General features: G+C 46.4%; 1 protein-coding gene across 3 annotated transcripts in view; it reads right to left on the bottom strand.

Moving 5' to 3' along the window:
• Positions 1-3203: 3203 nt before the first annotated feature.
• The window catches only part of LOC142068340 (uncharacterized), a 30849-nt gene continuing 20298 nt past the window's right edge, over positions 3204-13754 (bottom strand). Inside the window, exons 4-6 of one of the 3 annotated variants that reach the window (XR_012666290.1) lie at positions 9604-9717; positions 8078-9233; positions 3204-6250 (exon numbers count right to left, since the gene is read on the bottom strand). Coding sequence is in view for 2 of the 3 variants with exons in the window: in XM_075124014.1 (XP_074980115.1) it covers positions 8185-9233; positions 9604-9717 (1163 nt within the window). In the remaining variant the exon portion in view is untranslated. Of the gene's footprint in view, positions 9234-9603; positions 9718-13754 lie in introns of all 3 variants that reach the window. The other 2 variants (XM_075124014.1, XM_075124015.1) reach the window with 2 other exon arrangements.

Raw genomic sequence — 13754 nt, 5'->3', positions numbered from 1 at the left:
ATCGATGCACGCAGAGGAATCACGCCGCTTTAATTCTGTGGCCATTTTGTTTGATGCCTTTCAGCTGAAAGCGTCAGTATTTGGGAAGGAAACAGTACGTCTTTTAAGCAGCGGCTGCCTTGACTTACTCTACAATGCAAAGCATTCAGATAGTCCCGAGGCAGCTCAGGCCCAACCTGCCTCGTGTGCTGATGCAGCTCTCGCCCACCCATCCCCATAGCCCCCAGTATCTGCTGATGCTCCTCTCTCTGCACTGTCTAGTGCCCGAAATGCTGACGGACTTGGTCTCCCTGCTGTTCTGAGAGACCCTCTATCCTGCCTTGAGTCTGGCTGTTACTGGTCCAGGGGGGGTTCTCCCAGGAGAGGATCACTGCAGGAGGTTGGTCCTGGTTTGCTTTTTCTTCAATCTAGCCATGTCCAGGGTGCCTATAACTGGGGTGCTGAGCACCAGGGCCCTGTGGGGAGTTGCCATTCACCTGCTCCTCATTTGGTCTCACCTTTCATTGAATCCATCACCCCAGACACGTTGCACTGCTGCCCAGCGTCCCTCCTGGGTGTAATCTGCCTGTATCTCTGCTCTTTAAGCACCAGACTCTCCTCCATTTCTTTGCTGTTTCTTTGCTGATGTGCCGTTTTCTCTCCAGGATTCCCCCCCAAGGAGCACAGGGTGGGATTTTCAAAGGCACCAAGCTCATTTAGGAGCACAAAGCCCACATGCCTTTCAGGGGACTGGAACTTATCCAGGGCAGTGAGCAGGATTCAAACCTACCCAGGAGAACCCTACTGCACTTCACAGCCACCTCCTCCACCACTCAGCCAGGCCTAACCAAAGTCTCCATTCAGACAGAGAAGTTGGGGACACCAAGGACTGAATGCAGGATCCCCTATGTGCAAAGCTCACAGAGAACCATTGGGCTATAGCCACAGACCTGTTACATAGAGGCAGGCCACTCAGCTGGTGTTAAGCCCGACAGCCCCGCATTTCTAGAGTTTGTCCCTCTTCCACTACTTCCACTACTTGGCTGGTGGACATCACTGGACAACATTTGAAGAGCGCCCTCACACACAAGGTCACGTCGGCAGGGGCATTTTCCAAAATGACGCCCCTGTGCTGCGTGCTCTTAAAAATGGCTGCAGCAGTGTGACATCATACACACCATGTGTGAGGTCATGCTGGCGGGGAAGGGATCCCGCCATCCCCAGAAGTACCAGACGCTCCACAGTGTTCTGGGTATGTGACAGTGGCTCCCAGAGCCCTGCTTTTCCCTGAGCATCCTCTGGCCTCAGAGCCACATGGAAAGCAGATTCCCTCCCCCTCCCTGGGAGCCCATCAATCTCTGCTGGGGGGCTTGTGGCTCAAAGATCGGGAGGAGAGTTCTTCCAGCAAGCATTAGGCCATGCTGGCTCAGAGACAAGGGCTGTTTGGGGGCAGGCTGGTTTATTGAGGGCTTTCCCTGCATTTCTGTTTAGCGCTAATCGGATCATTTCAAGTGGAGTGTGGAGGGGCAGCCCCAAAGCAGGGCTCTTGGTGCGGGAGAGTGATGCAGCATGCTTCAATCTCAGGGCTGCAGGGGCTGAGCAGGACTTTCCCACCAGTCCCTCCTCCTGGCAGCTGGCGTTAGCTATGGCATCAACCCATCAGCACTAAGAGCAGGGCGTCTCTGTCACTGATACTCTCCTTGGTCCTACTGCTGGTGCCAGGCAAGGTGGACACAGAGGAGGAAGCAGCCTGATCCCAATGCAAAGGGATGAGGAACAGAGAGGCCTAAGAGACATGATCTGCTGAGGGGGGCAGGGAGTTGGGGGGGGTGCAAGGAAGGGAACTCTGAGATGTGATGGGGCAAAGTGGGAGATGGCTCGTGCCGTCTCTACATTCCTCAGCAAATAGCTGTGCAGCTCCCTGGCCAAATGTGGGTCACATCTCTGACTAGTGGCTGGGCCGCCTACAGGTTAACAGCCTACTACTACCAGCCCCTTGGAGAACTCAAGTGGCAGAGGTCTGCAGGGTGGGCATAGAGGTCCAGGCCTGCTGACAACACAAGGGGGGTTCATACAGCTCGCCAGGCTTGAATTTCTCTTTGTTCAATTCGTCTTCTTAAAAAAAAAATGTAGGAAATGATACATAAAAATGTCAGTTCCCTTTTCTGTGGGCGTGTCGGGTTATGAGACGAGGGGCTTTATCTCCTAAGAAGATCCAGCAATGCTGTGGGTTGGTGCTGCGCATGCAATGAGGATGACTGCTTCTGACCCAGCTTCTCCTCTGCAATAATCTCTCTGCCTTTCTCTCTGCTAGCCCCAGATTAGGCTGTTTGGTACCTGGCAAACCCGCAGCACAGAGTGGCCCCAAAGGTCAGGAAACCCCAAAAGAAGAGGAGAATCAGCAGGACTTGGGGAGGTGACTCCTCTCTCAAAGGGGCTGGCAGACTCAAGCCAGGCCCCCCCGAAGCTAGTCCCCTAGGGACGGGGTTTCATTATCTATTTACCTGGTTGTCTGGAGAACCCACAGTCCTTTTGTGATGTCAGGTTGGGGAGGGTTCTGAGCCCATCTGAGCTGCAGAAGGAGAGGGGAGCAGAGGAGCTGGGCACCGTCTGGATCTTCCTGGGTTTTTCAAACTGGTGCTTTGAAAATGGGTTCTCCATAGATCTGGGCACTAGCTCTTCCCCACTGTGAAGGAATCTGAGGAGATCACCCGCGGAAAGACAGATGGATACGGATGGACAGACTCATGGCAATGCCCCAATTGGCCCCTTTAACACACATACATTTACCTTGCCAGCGCCACATCCATTTCCAACCCTGAGAACCAGACCCCCCAACCTCATCCAGTCCTGACCAGGCAAGCCAGATGGGGGCGCAGGGTGGGCCTTCCCATGATAGTGAGAAGCAGAGCAAGTCTCTCTGCTCCTACACAGAAATACCCCCACCTAACTGACACCTCCTCACTCAGCACATTGACCTCCATTCCCTGCTCCCACAAGCCTAGGTGGGGGAGCTCATTTTCCCTTGCAATGCTTCGAATCCCCTGAGGAGCAACTGGAGCGGAGATCAATGCCCCCCTCAGCTGCTCTCCTGTGGGAAACCAAAGGTTAATTGACAGGTTGCTGATTCAGCTCCGAGGTGGGCCACCTTATCTCCACCCAGATTGTCTACAGTTCCGGCCTATGTGGCTTATTGACAGAAACATGACTCAACATCCCTTTGAGACATTTTATTATAACAAACAAAGAAAATCAAGAACATACATCACAAAGGCTAAACTATGATAAACATAACTCAACTTATTATGGGTTGAACACACAGTTATCAAGTTCAAGTTGAACCAGTAAATCAAGGAGTGAACAATGATATTGCTTTGGAATCAAGTCATCAATTTAATCTAATCCTCAGATTAATACAACAGATAAACAACTCATCTGTTTTAGAAGAGTAATCCAGTGAGAAGGCTGTCCATTTAGTCATAAACCCCAGTCAGAGAACTTCACCCTCATAGCTCAAGCCACACTGAAACCAGTGAATATTTCAATACTGAAATCAAATGATTGTTCACGTTTAGGCTACAACCTCAAAGCCAATTAAAGCTTCCGCCTCAGATTTCACTGTTGTGTGACTAAATCCTTCTCCTTTTCACCCCAACACAGATACAGCCTTTATCAAGGCTGTCGTCAGTAGAAATGTAACAACTGCCACACAAAAGATGTGGGGAACTATTCCTTCTGGCATCTTCCCAGTGTGGATTTTACAGGTGATTAACACAGACGTATTCAATGAACCACCCTGTCACACCGAGGATGATAGAAAGGTGGGGGGCATACCCCAGATTATACAAATGAACGAAAAAAAAATAAAGGAACTACTAAAATAGCAGCGTTTGAGCGCTCCAGCTCTCTTACTCTGTCGACTCATGTGTAGGAGGAGACTTTCCCAGGTACAGGGAAACTAATCGATGTTGTCACAGCTTGTCATTGATGTCATGATTTCCCTCCCCAGAAGGGATCAATCTTTCTCAGATATCTTGTTGACCTGAAAGTTGAAGGACTTCAACCTTTATCTTGATCTTTGCAGTTGACGATTCTAGCTTATCCTGCTTTACGGTGCCTCCCCAAGATCTTGGGGCAAATCAGATGTGAAGAATGCCTCAGATACCAACAATGTGGACAATCTGGTTGGAATGAGGCAGATCTTGGGCTAGCATCAGTTTGGAAAAGTTTCCTTTAATCCAGTCTTTTTCTCAAGATATGTATTGTGGCAAACCACATTCAGCATGAATATGCAAAACCCAAAGATATCAAAAATGAAAGATAATCAGGACGAGTTTGAAAAGGTTTCCATAGACTGGCCACAGGGTTCAAAGAGTCTCAGCACCCATAAAAATAGCTATTTGGAAGGTTTTTTTTAACAGCAAAGCTACTCATTGCATCATGCATCCATCACCAAGCTTAAAAATAAATGTGGATATATCATGAGAGATGTCATATCTTTCCTCTGCAAACAAGGGAAGTGGGGAATTCAGTGACCCTCACAATCTCAATGAGTAAAAGGTTAAAGTAAAACTTATCTCCTTAAGTAGTTTTCCTCTCAACAGAAATATACTTTAAAGTTTATCAAAATAAATTTCATTTGAAATAGAAATAACTGAAGTCTATACCAGGTCTTTATTCTCATATACATCTCTCACATATTCCACCACCCCAATCTTTAGACTGACATTATAATTCAGAACTCTTTAGACCAAAGAGGGTAAATTACATCAAATAAGCTTTTCAGGATTAGCCACCATTTCTTATATTTCTAAAAAAAACCCTGATAATTTCCAGTATAATTTGAATGATCACATAATTAGTCTCTTACTCTAACTAATAATTAACTGCATGTTTAATTTAATTTTCATTGCCAACACAACATATTCAAAGATTGCAAAACCCTATTATAGGTCTTACTTTCTTTTCACCCCCCATTTCCACCCAGTGAACCCTTGAGTAAAGCGGTGGTTCACCCCAACATTGGTGCCTCTAACTTGTGTGAGTTCATTTACCCGGCGATCACCTGCCGTAAGGGTTGGTGGAAGATGTCTCACACTAGGTGGGCAGGTCTGCATCATAAGGAAAAACACCTGTACCCTATTTTCACACTTTTTAATCTTTCAGAGTAGCAGGAGATGGTGGAGAAGTGATGCAAATGCGTAAGAAACAAGATCAAAAGACCAAACCATAGAAACAGAACACAACATTTGTGCATGCTGCACTCTGAACTTGGAAGCTGACAAAGTCATTCCCTCGATGGATACAATCACTGGCACAGCACAAAAATCCTTGCTTCCCAACCAGGAAAAGAGATGGGGATCTACAGGAAAGGAGTGTTCTCTGAAGGTATCAACAGTTTTTCTCTTTAGCTTATGACACTTTGGATCCAAATGGTAAAGGGCAATAGTTCCAAATTTATCCATGGCATCCTTTGGAACTGTAATCAGTGACACTGAAGTAGTGAAGGGTGTTCTAAAAGCAATTTTACCTGGATCATAGTTCATCATAGCTTCCTTTTTGGGGGTGAAATCTGACCATCGGGTACCTGCTATACCTACCTGAGTTCTTGCCAAATCCTTGGCCTTGTTTGGGGTAAATTTATACTTCTCTGGAGTAGAATTCTTCACCAAACCATGCAATATTTCATCAGTGTTAGTGAGGATGGCATCTCCAAACATGACAAATGTATTTCTTTAAACTGGTGGCACATGTCTAAATTATCTCAGAGTCTCTGTAAACTAGGAGAGGTGGGATTTCTATTAAAAAATAGATATTTTTCTGCAACTATCTCGCATTCAAAACTGATTTACTTTTATACACATTTACAGCACCTACAAAGGGTGAGTTCAAAAAACCCACCACCTTTATTTCCTCTGTATCTGCATAGTTAGGAATAATATCTCCCATGTTATTTGATTATGCAGGAGATATCTTCATAAGTAATCTCCTGTAAGGCCTGGGTCACAGCTGCTTCGGGGATCAAATACATGGGTATTTTGGCTAGTTTCAAGTCACTGACTGTGGAATTCTCACTCCAGATCACCTGAGACTATACTGACCTAAACTATTGAATATTACTGTGATCACATGCAGTTACTTCAGATAGTTGCATCCTTTGCCTAGTCTGATGTTGTTCACCATTTCAGAGTGGAGATTTTAAAATGCTACCGTTTCTTTGTTAGCATGTCCAGTAGCTTGGAGTATGGTCTCCAGGTGACTGGAACTTTCCCTATATCATCATGGAGAGGTAGGGAAAAAGTAAAAAGTAAAATAAGAACATAAGAATATAAGTACAGCCATACTGGGTCAGAGCAAAGGTCCATCTAGCCCAATATCCTGTCTTCCAACAGTGGCCAATGCCAGGTGCCCCTGAGAGAATGAACAGCATAGGTAAACATCAAGCGATCCATTCCCTGTCTCCCATTCCCAGCTTGTGGCAAACAGAGGCTAAGGACATCATCCCTGCCTATTGTAGCAAATCATCATTTATCTCAAAGTCCCCCAAAATAAATCTGAGCTACATTCTGTCAAACAAAATTAATATCCAGTTATGTGACCAAACAGACTTCAGAAAGAAAGAAAAACCCACATCCCAAGGAGGTATACAACAATTTAAATTTCATATAAAGTGAAATTTCAGAGCACATTACATCTGATGACTCAGAATCAGGACAAGAGGTTCTCCCCATCCTGTTTTCCTCTGATCTGTTCAAACCTACTTCACCCAGTGCAGTTTCATTATTATTAGTCATGTTATTTACTAAAGGTCATTACATCATTGTAATAGGGAAAACAACCCAAATTTCCTCCTGCGAACAATCCTAACTCAGCGGGAAAAACCTCAGGAGTAGCTTTGCCCATAGATGGAAACTGGGATTTCAATGCTGACTGATCTCATTGTGTTTGGAATCCATTCAGATTCCCCTTCCAGGTTGGTGACACTTTCATCTCTACCTCTAATGAGTCTGATTTAGGATCAAAGAAATCAAAGGACAATTCCCAACCACAAAGGACTACTAGGATGATTGGAGGCATGGAGAACCTACCGTACAAATGGAGACTTAGGTCTGGTCTACACTACAGCCCTGTATTGGTATAACTACGTTGATTGGGGTGTAAATCCACACCCCTGAGCAACATACTAACCCCCTTCCTCCCCTGTGTAGACAGTGCTATGTCGACGGAAGGGCTACCACCTCTCAGGGAGGTGGATTAACTAATTTTCCAGCAGTTATGGGCCTATTACAGGAGAGGGTGGGTGGGTTTCTCTGGCCTTCAACGTGCAGGAGGTCAGACAAGATGATCATGATGGTCCCTTCTGGAATTAAAGTTTGTGAAACTATGAAAGCTGAAGACACTGCATCACATGATACTTTGGGAGTGGAGGGCTAAAATGTGAAGAACATAAACACTACATAGTTCAGACAGAAGGTAAGAGTGCTGGAGTGATGGGGAAGCATGGAATCCCTCCATCTTTTTCAGGCTCTGCCAAGAGCCTGAAATGACACTTCCCTTCCTCCCCCACCACTCTTGCTCTTTGTTATATTTAAATCTATTTTATATGAGAAAAAGGGTACCAAAACAATTCTTATTCAGTACACCCCAGGGAAATGTGTGGACAACTAGGAATGAGACAATCTGTGCCCAAGGGTGAACTCGGAGGCTCGAACAATCATTTTGCAGTGGAAAGAAGAGTATAAATTTGATCCTTGCTTAGACTAGAAAAAGGACGTTAGGTCAGGACATGAAGATAACCTGGAGACTGTACGTGGATTATGTCCTTACTGCAAGACTAGTTAGGTTTTTACATCATGATAGTAAACTCAAGCTAGCCAACTCCATGGAAAATCCTAGTGGAGATGAAACCAAGAAGATTTTACTTTGATATAGCTAGATGATGTCACCTGTATATCTCCCTGACCTGGAGGTGATGAACATTCCTTGTAGGAGGGTCACAAATTCCCATAATGCATAGGAGACTATGGAGTTGACAGAAAGGACCATGGGATTCACCCCAAAAAGGTGGAGCTGCAGAAGGCAAAAACAGACAACTCACCTGGGGCAGCTGAGGTACCACAGTGAAGGAAATGGTGCAAATAGCTTTAAAGTTCACTATGTGGGAATGAGCAAAAATATTAAAGATAAAAAAATCTTTTGTCGGTTCTAGACAAGGTTTTTATGGTGTTCTTCTCCCTTGTGGATTCTTTGATGATAAAGAAGGACTGAGCTCCGAGTGAAGCATTTCCCACACTCACAGCATTCATAGGGTCTCTCTCCGCTGTGGATTCTCTGATGTGTAATAAGGGCTGAGCTCTGAGTGAAGCTTTTCCCGCACTCACTGCATTCATACGGTCTCTCTCCGCTGTGGATTCTCTGATGTGTAATAAGAGCTGAGCTCTGAGTGAAGCTTTTCCCGCACTCACAGCATTCATAGGGTCTCTCCCCAGTATGGATTCTTTGATGTGTAACAAGGGTTGAGCTGGAGGTGAAGGTTTTCCCACACTCATGGCATGCATAGGGTCTCTCTCCTGTGTGAAGTCGCTGGTGTGTAACAAGGGTTGTGCGCTGAATGAAGGTTTTCCCACACTCACAGCATTTATAGGGTCTCTCCCCCGTGTGGATTCGCTGATGATAAATATGGCCTGACCTGTCAGTGAAGCTTTTCCCACACTCACTGCATTTATATGGTCTCTCCCCTGTGTGGATTCTCTGATGCTGAATAAGGGTTGATCTGTCAGATAAGTTTTTCCCACATTCACAGCATTCATAGAGTCTGTCCCCTGTATGGATTCTCTGATGCCTACTAAGGGCTGAACTTTGAGTGAATGTTTTCCCACACTGACTACATTCATAGGGTCTCTCTCCTGTGTGGATTCTCTCATGATTAATAAGGTCTGCACATCTATGGAAGATTTTCCCACATTCAGTGCATGTGTTTTTTCTCTCTCCTGTGAGGATTCTGTGCTGGCCTGTGGTCCCCTTGAGGTCCTCATGAGTTCCCTGACTATTAATGGGTTTACCCACTTTCTCTTCTGGCGGGTTTCCCTGCTGCCTGTCTGGCCTGTGCTGACTCTCACAACTTTTTTGCTGCTCATGACTCCTGGACACATTCCATTTGGATCTTTGCAACAATACCCCGTGCAGGTCCACATGCTCAGCTTCCTTCTGCTGAGTATTCTGTTCCTCATTCTCACTCACCATCCCACCACCTGCTGGGATAGAGAGAGAAAAACCTCAGACGTAGGAATGGGAAAGAGGAGAGGAAACCAAAATAAGTGCTAGAGAAATAGAGGAAAAAATCAGGAAGTGATTCCCCCAAACTCTTCCCCATAAGGGAAAGAGGAGGGGATCAATTCTGTTTCCACATCCTATCCAAACACTCAGGATGAAGGGAGGTCAGGGAAGGAGCTACTGCCAGGTGTCAGCCAGGATAGGTAGGAAGCCATGAGAGATCTCTGCCCAGAGGATATTGCACCTGCTGGGGACAATCCTGGACTGAGAGCGTTCACAAGGCCCTTGTAGGGAATACCGGCTCTTTCCTTCAGGCACTGACAGTTTTAAGTAGGTTTAATGATTCTTCACCTGTGAAGGCACCTCGCAGGATCTCTTGTTCATCTGAGCCCTGGAGGTCTGGGACCCACGGCTCATCCCCTTGTTCCAGCTGGGAGATCACGTCAGGTTTGGAAATTGGAAACTCTGCTCAGGGGAAGAAAACAAGTGAGATCAGATGAATTCATGGGACATTTGTCACAAAGAAATATGATATTATTTTAAACCCAGCTCATTTTAAGGCAGTAAAAAACCAGAGCCAGCTCCCCAGATGAGCTAGACTCCCTGCTTCCGAGGGACTTAACTAACCCCATCTCTGCTGGGAACATACACAGCCAGACAGTCAACATCAAAGGGGCTCCTAAAACCCAGGTAAGGTTACTCCCTGTCCCTGACAGTGCAGACTCCAGAAAGAGAGGAAATCCCCCTAGAAATGCTTCTTACTGGTGGAGAAAGAACCAGAGACAATGAAAGTCACAAGAAGCTAGAGCTGGTGAGCATGGGTTTGTGGGGTTCAGCACAGTAAGGAACAGCAAGGAGCAGGCATGTCCCAGAATGCAGTATGTCAGGGGTATTATTAAGGCTAAGATTTTGTCACCGCGGTCACGGAATCCGTGAATTTCAGAGACCTCCATTACATTTTCTGCTTCAGCCCTGGGGTGACGGGGCAGGAGCTGTCAGCTGGCGCAGGGACCCCTGCAGTTCCCAGCCACGAGTGGTAGCCAGGGGAACCCCACAGCTTCCCAGGCACCGTGGGCAGATCCCGCAGCTTACCAGCCACCACAGGTGGCAAGGGGGACCCCGGCACTCCAAGCTACCACTGGTGGCCGTGGGGGGGGAGAGCCATGGGAAACGGACCCCCAGAAATGGTGGGTGCTGAACCCTCCTCACTCCCCATTTTGTCACAGTTATTTTTAGTAAAAGTCAGGGACAGGTCACGGGCTTCTGTGAATTTCTGTTTATTGCCTGGGACTTGCCCATGACTATTATTAAAAATAACCGTGACAGAATCTTAGCCTTAGTATTATATGTCAGGAAAGCACATTCTAAGGAAGCAGGGAATCTAGCAAGTCAGGTGTAGCAGAACGGAGTATGAATATCTCCCAGAGTGTGGTTAGGTCTACAGAATTAGTTTCAATAACTCAGAAACAACTGATTCTACTTCCTCTGGAAAAGGAGAATGTGAAAACGATGGATCAGGCCATGTGACTTTAGGAGGGACTGATTCAAAGGTCCAAGAAGCCTACAGAGAAGACTGATTGTGGATACTGCAGATGAGTCATAGAATCATAGAATATAAGGGTTGGAAGGGACCCCAGAAGGTCATCTAGTCCAACCCCCTGCTCGAAGCAGGACCAATTCCCAGTTAAATCATCCCAGCCAGGGCTTTGTCAAGCCTGACCTTAAAAACCTCTAAGGAAGGAGATTCTACCACCTCCCTAGGTAACGCATTCCAGTGTTTCACCACCCTCTTAGTGAAAAAGTTTTTCCTAATATCCAATCTAAACCTCCCCCACTGCAGCTTGAGACCATTACTCCTCGTTCTGTCATCTGCTACCATTGAGAACAGTCTAGAGCCATCCTCTTTGGAACCCCCTTTCAGGTAGTTGAAAGCAGCTATCAAATCCCCCCTCATTCTTCTCTTCTGCAGGCTAAATAATCCCAGCTCCCTCAGCCTCTCCTCATAACTCATGTGTTCCAGACCCCTAATCATTTTTGTTGCCCTTCGCTGGACTCTCTCCAATTTATCCACATCCTTCTTGAAGTGTGGGGCCCAAAACTGGACACAGTACTCCAGATGAGGCCTCACCAATGTCGAATAGAGGGGAACGATCATGTCCCTCGATCTGCTCGCTATGCCCCTACTTATACATCCCAAAATGCCATTGGCCTTCTTGGCAACAAGGGCACACTGCTGACTCATATCCAGCTTCTCGTCCACTGTCACCCCTAGGTCCTTTTCCGCAGAACTGCTGCCTAGCCATTCGGTCCCTAGTCTGAAGCTGTGCATTGGGTTCTTCCGTCCTAAGTGCAGGACCCTGCACTTATCCTTATTGAACCTCATCAGATTTCTTTTGGCCCAATCCTCCAATTTGTCTAGGTCCTTCTGTATCCTATCCCAGAGTCCCCAGAAGTTGCACTACCAACCAATGACATCATCAAGAAAGTGCACATTTGTGCCAGGGACGGGTCGTCCTGCTGCTGTGAGGAACAGAAGATGTCAGGAATGGTGGCTGGGTCACAGGGTGTAGGGAAGAGATGCGTGTGTTGTGGGGGGGGAGGCACTAAGTAGCAGAGAGAGGAGAAAGTGAAAATAACATTTGAAAAAGATATGTAAAATAAAGTGAAACTGGACTGTAATAAGAATGGAATGCAGGCTCTAAATCAAAAGGGTGTGCGCAGGGATTCTGTGTTAATGGGCTAGGATCCCCCTAGCTCCAACCCCCAAAACCTTCCTTTCCTTATCTGCCATTGCCCACACACACTGCAGGTGCCCCTTGGTCCAAATCCTCCAATCCGCTGTGACGGCATTGGAGCTGGGGAACATTGAAGAATACTGCATGATGACCTGGATATTGGGATATTTACCATGGGAATAAGTTGGTTTAGTTTAATAGGGGGCTTAAAGGAAAACAAGTAGGAAGGGAAGAAGATTGGCCTATGGCCCCAAACTCCCTACATCACCTACTCCATGGCATCCCCATGGACTAGGATCCAATTGTGCTAAACATTCTACAAAGAGAGAACAAAAGGACAGTCCCTGCCCCAAAAGAGCTGACTAGCCAAGAACAGGACCAGAGACAGATGGAGACAGACAGATGGCGAACACAAGGAAACAAATAGGACAATGTTGGTCACTAGGAGACAAGATGTTGTAATGTCATTGTAGGCATCACGGAGAAGGAGAGTGTTAAGGAGGGTTGGGAAGGAGGAAATTGAGGTAGTTTGTGGGATGTGCATGGGCAGCTCCACTCAAAGCACAAGGAGCAACACGGGAGAAGGCACGAAGGGAATTGTTTGAAAAGGTAACAAGTGGGTGATGGAGGCCGTGGAGGTGGGAGTCGGCAGCTCAACACAGAACAAGAGATGACATGTCAGGAGGGGAAAGGCTGGGACAGGCTCTAGGAGTGAAGATAAGCAACTTGTTTGATGTGCTAGAGAAGGGACAGTAAGTGGAAGGATTCAAAGAGAGGGCTCTGGATTGACTAGGTGTGATATGCCCCAGCCTTTAGTGTGCTAGAACCCAGACATAGCTGGAATATATCTGATGATTCTTAGGTTAGTCTGGTAAAGCAAAACTTAACACAAAGCTAATTTTATCAGTATCATCTGCCCAGCTTTCCCAAAGCCTCCTCCATTTCATCTCTCCCTGTCTCAGTCTCTCTGCCCTGGACAATACCAACCTTAAAGCTCCATCTGTTCACAACTAATCCCTTTGAGCCAAATTGCAGTCCCGCTGGGTTCCCAAGTTCTGGGAACACCCTTGGCTCCCAGGCATTGTGAGTCAATGTCCAGTCCTTGGGTCTTCCATTGTCTCTCCAGGGCACAGTTCTTGAAAGTGTATCCATGCCAAACTGCATAGACTTCCATGACTCCAACAGCCATTACTTCCCCTTTCCCAGAGAAGGAATTAACTCCTTCACACCCAGTGGGTAAAAAAGCAAAATCAGAGGGGAAACTGAGTCATGCACCATCTCTATTGTTATGGTTCAGACATTCAAATCACTCTAAAATGCACATGCTTACTCAGGTTATCTTGACATTCGTTGCTCCTCATGGGGATGCGGGCATGGTTAGTGGGCCATATATGAGATTATTTGATGAAGAAGTACCTGAGAAAAAGTTCTCACCAAAAGAAGCTGTTTACAAAGTCACTTTTCTGCACAGACCTGGGGCTCAAAGTATGGCTCTAATTGTCCCCTGATTCATCTCAGCCACTTTGCATTTATCTCAGCTGCACATAGTACCTACTGTCTTTCTGGGGGAGCAATATTGAAAAAGTTAATAACTAAAGAGAGTGGAACTTCAGATTAGCATCAGCCAAATTGACAAGTAGAAGAAATAGAAACGCACATGTGAAGCAAGACTAAGGCGCAGCTAAGAACACAAAAACATTAAGAACGGCCATACTGGGTCAGACCAAGGGTCCATCTAGCCCTTTCTTCTGACAGTGGCCAGTGTCA

The sequence above is a fragment of the Caretta caretta genome, chromosome 28 (assembly GCF_965140235.1).
Source record: "Caretta caretta isolate rCarCar2 chromosome 28, rCarCar1.hap1, whole genome shotgun sequence".
Taxonomy (NCBI): domain Eukaryota; kingdom Metazoa; phylum Chordata; order Testudines; family Cheloniidae; genus Caretta; species Caretta caretta.
Note: the sequence above shows the minus strand (reverse complement) of the source record. Positions and strands in the feature narration are given on the sequence as shown.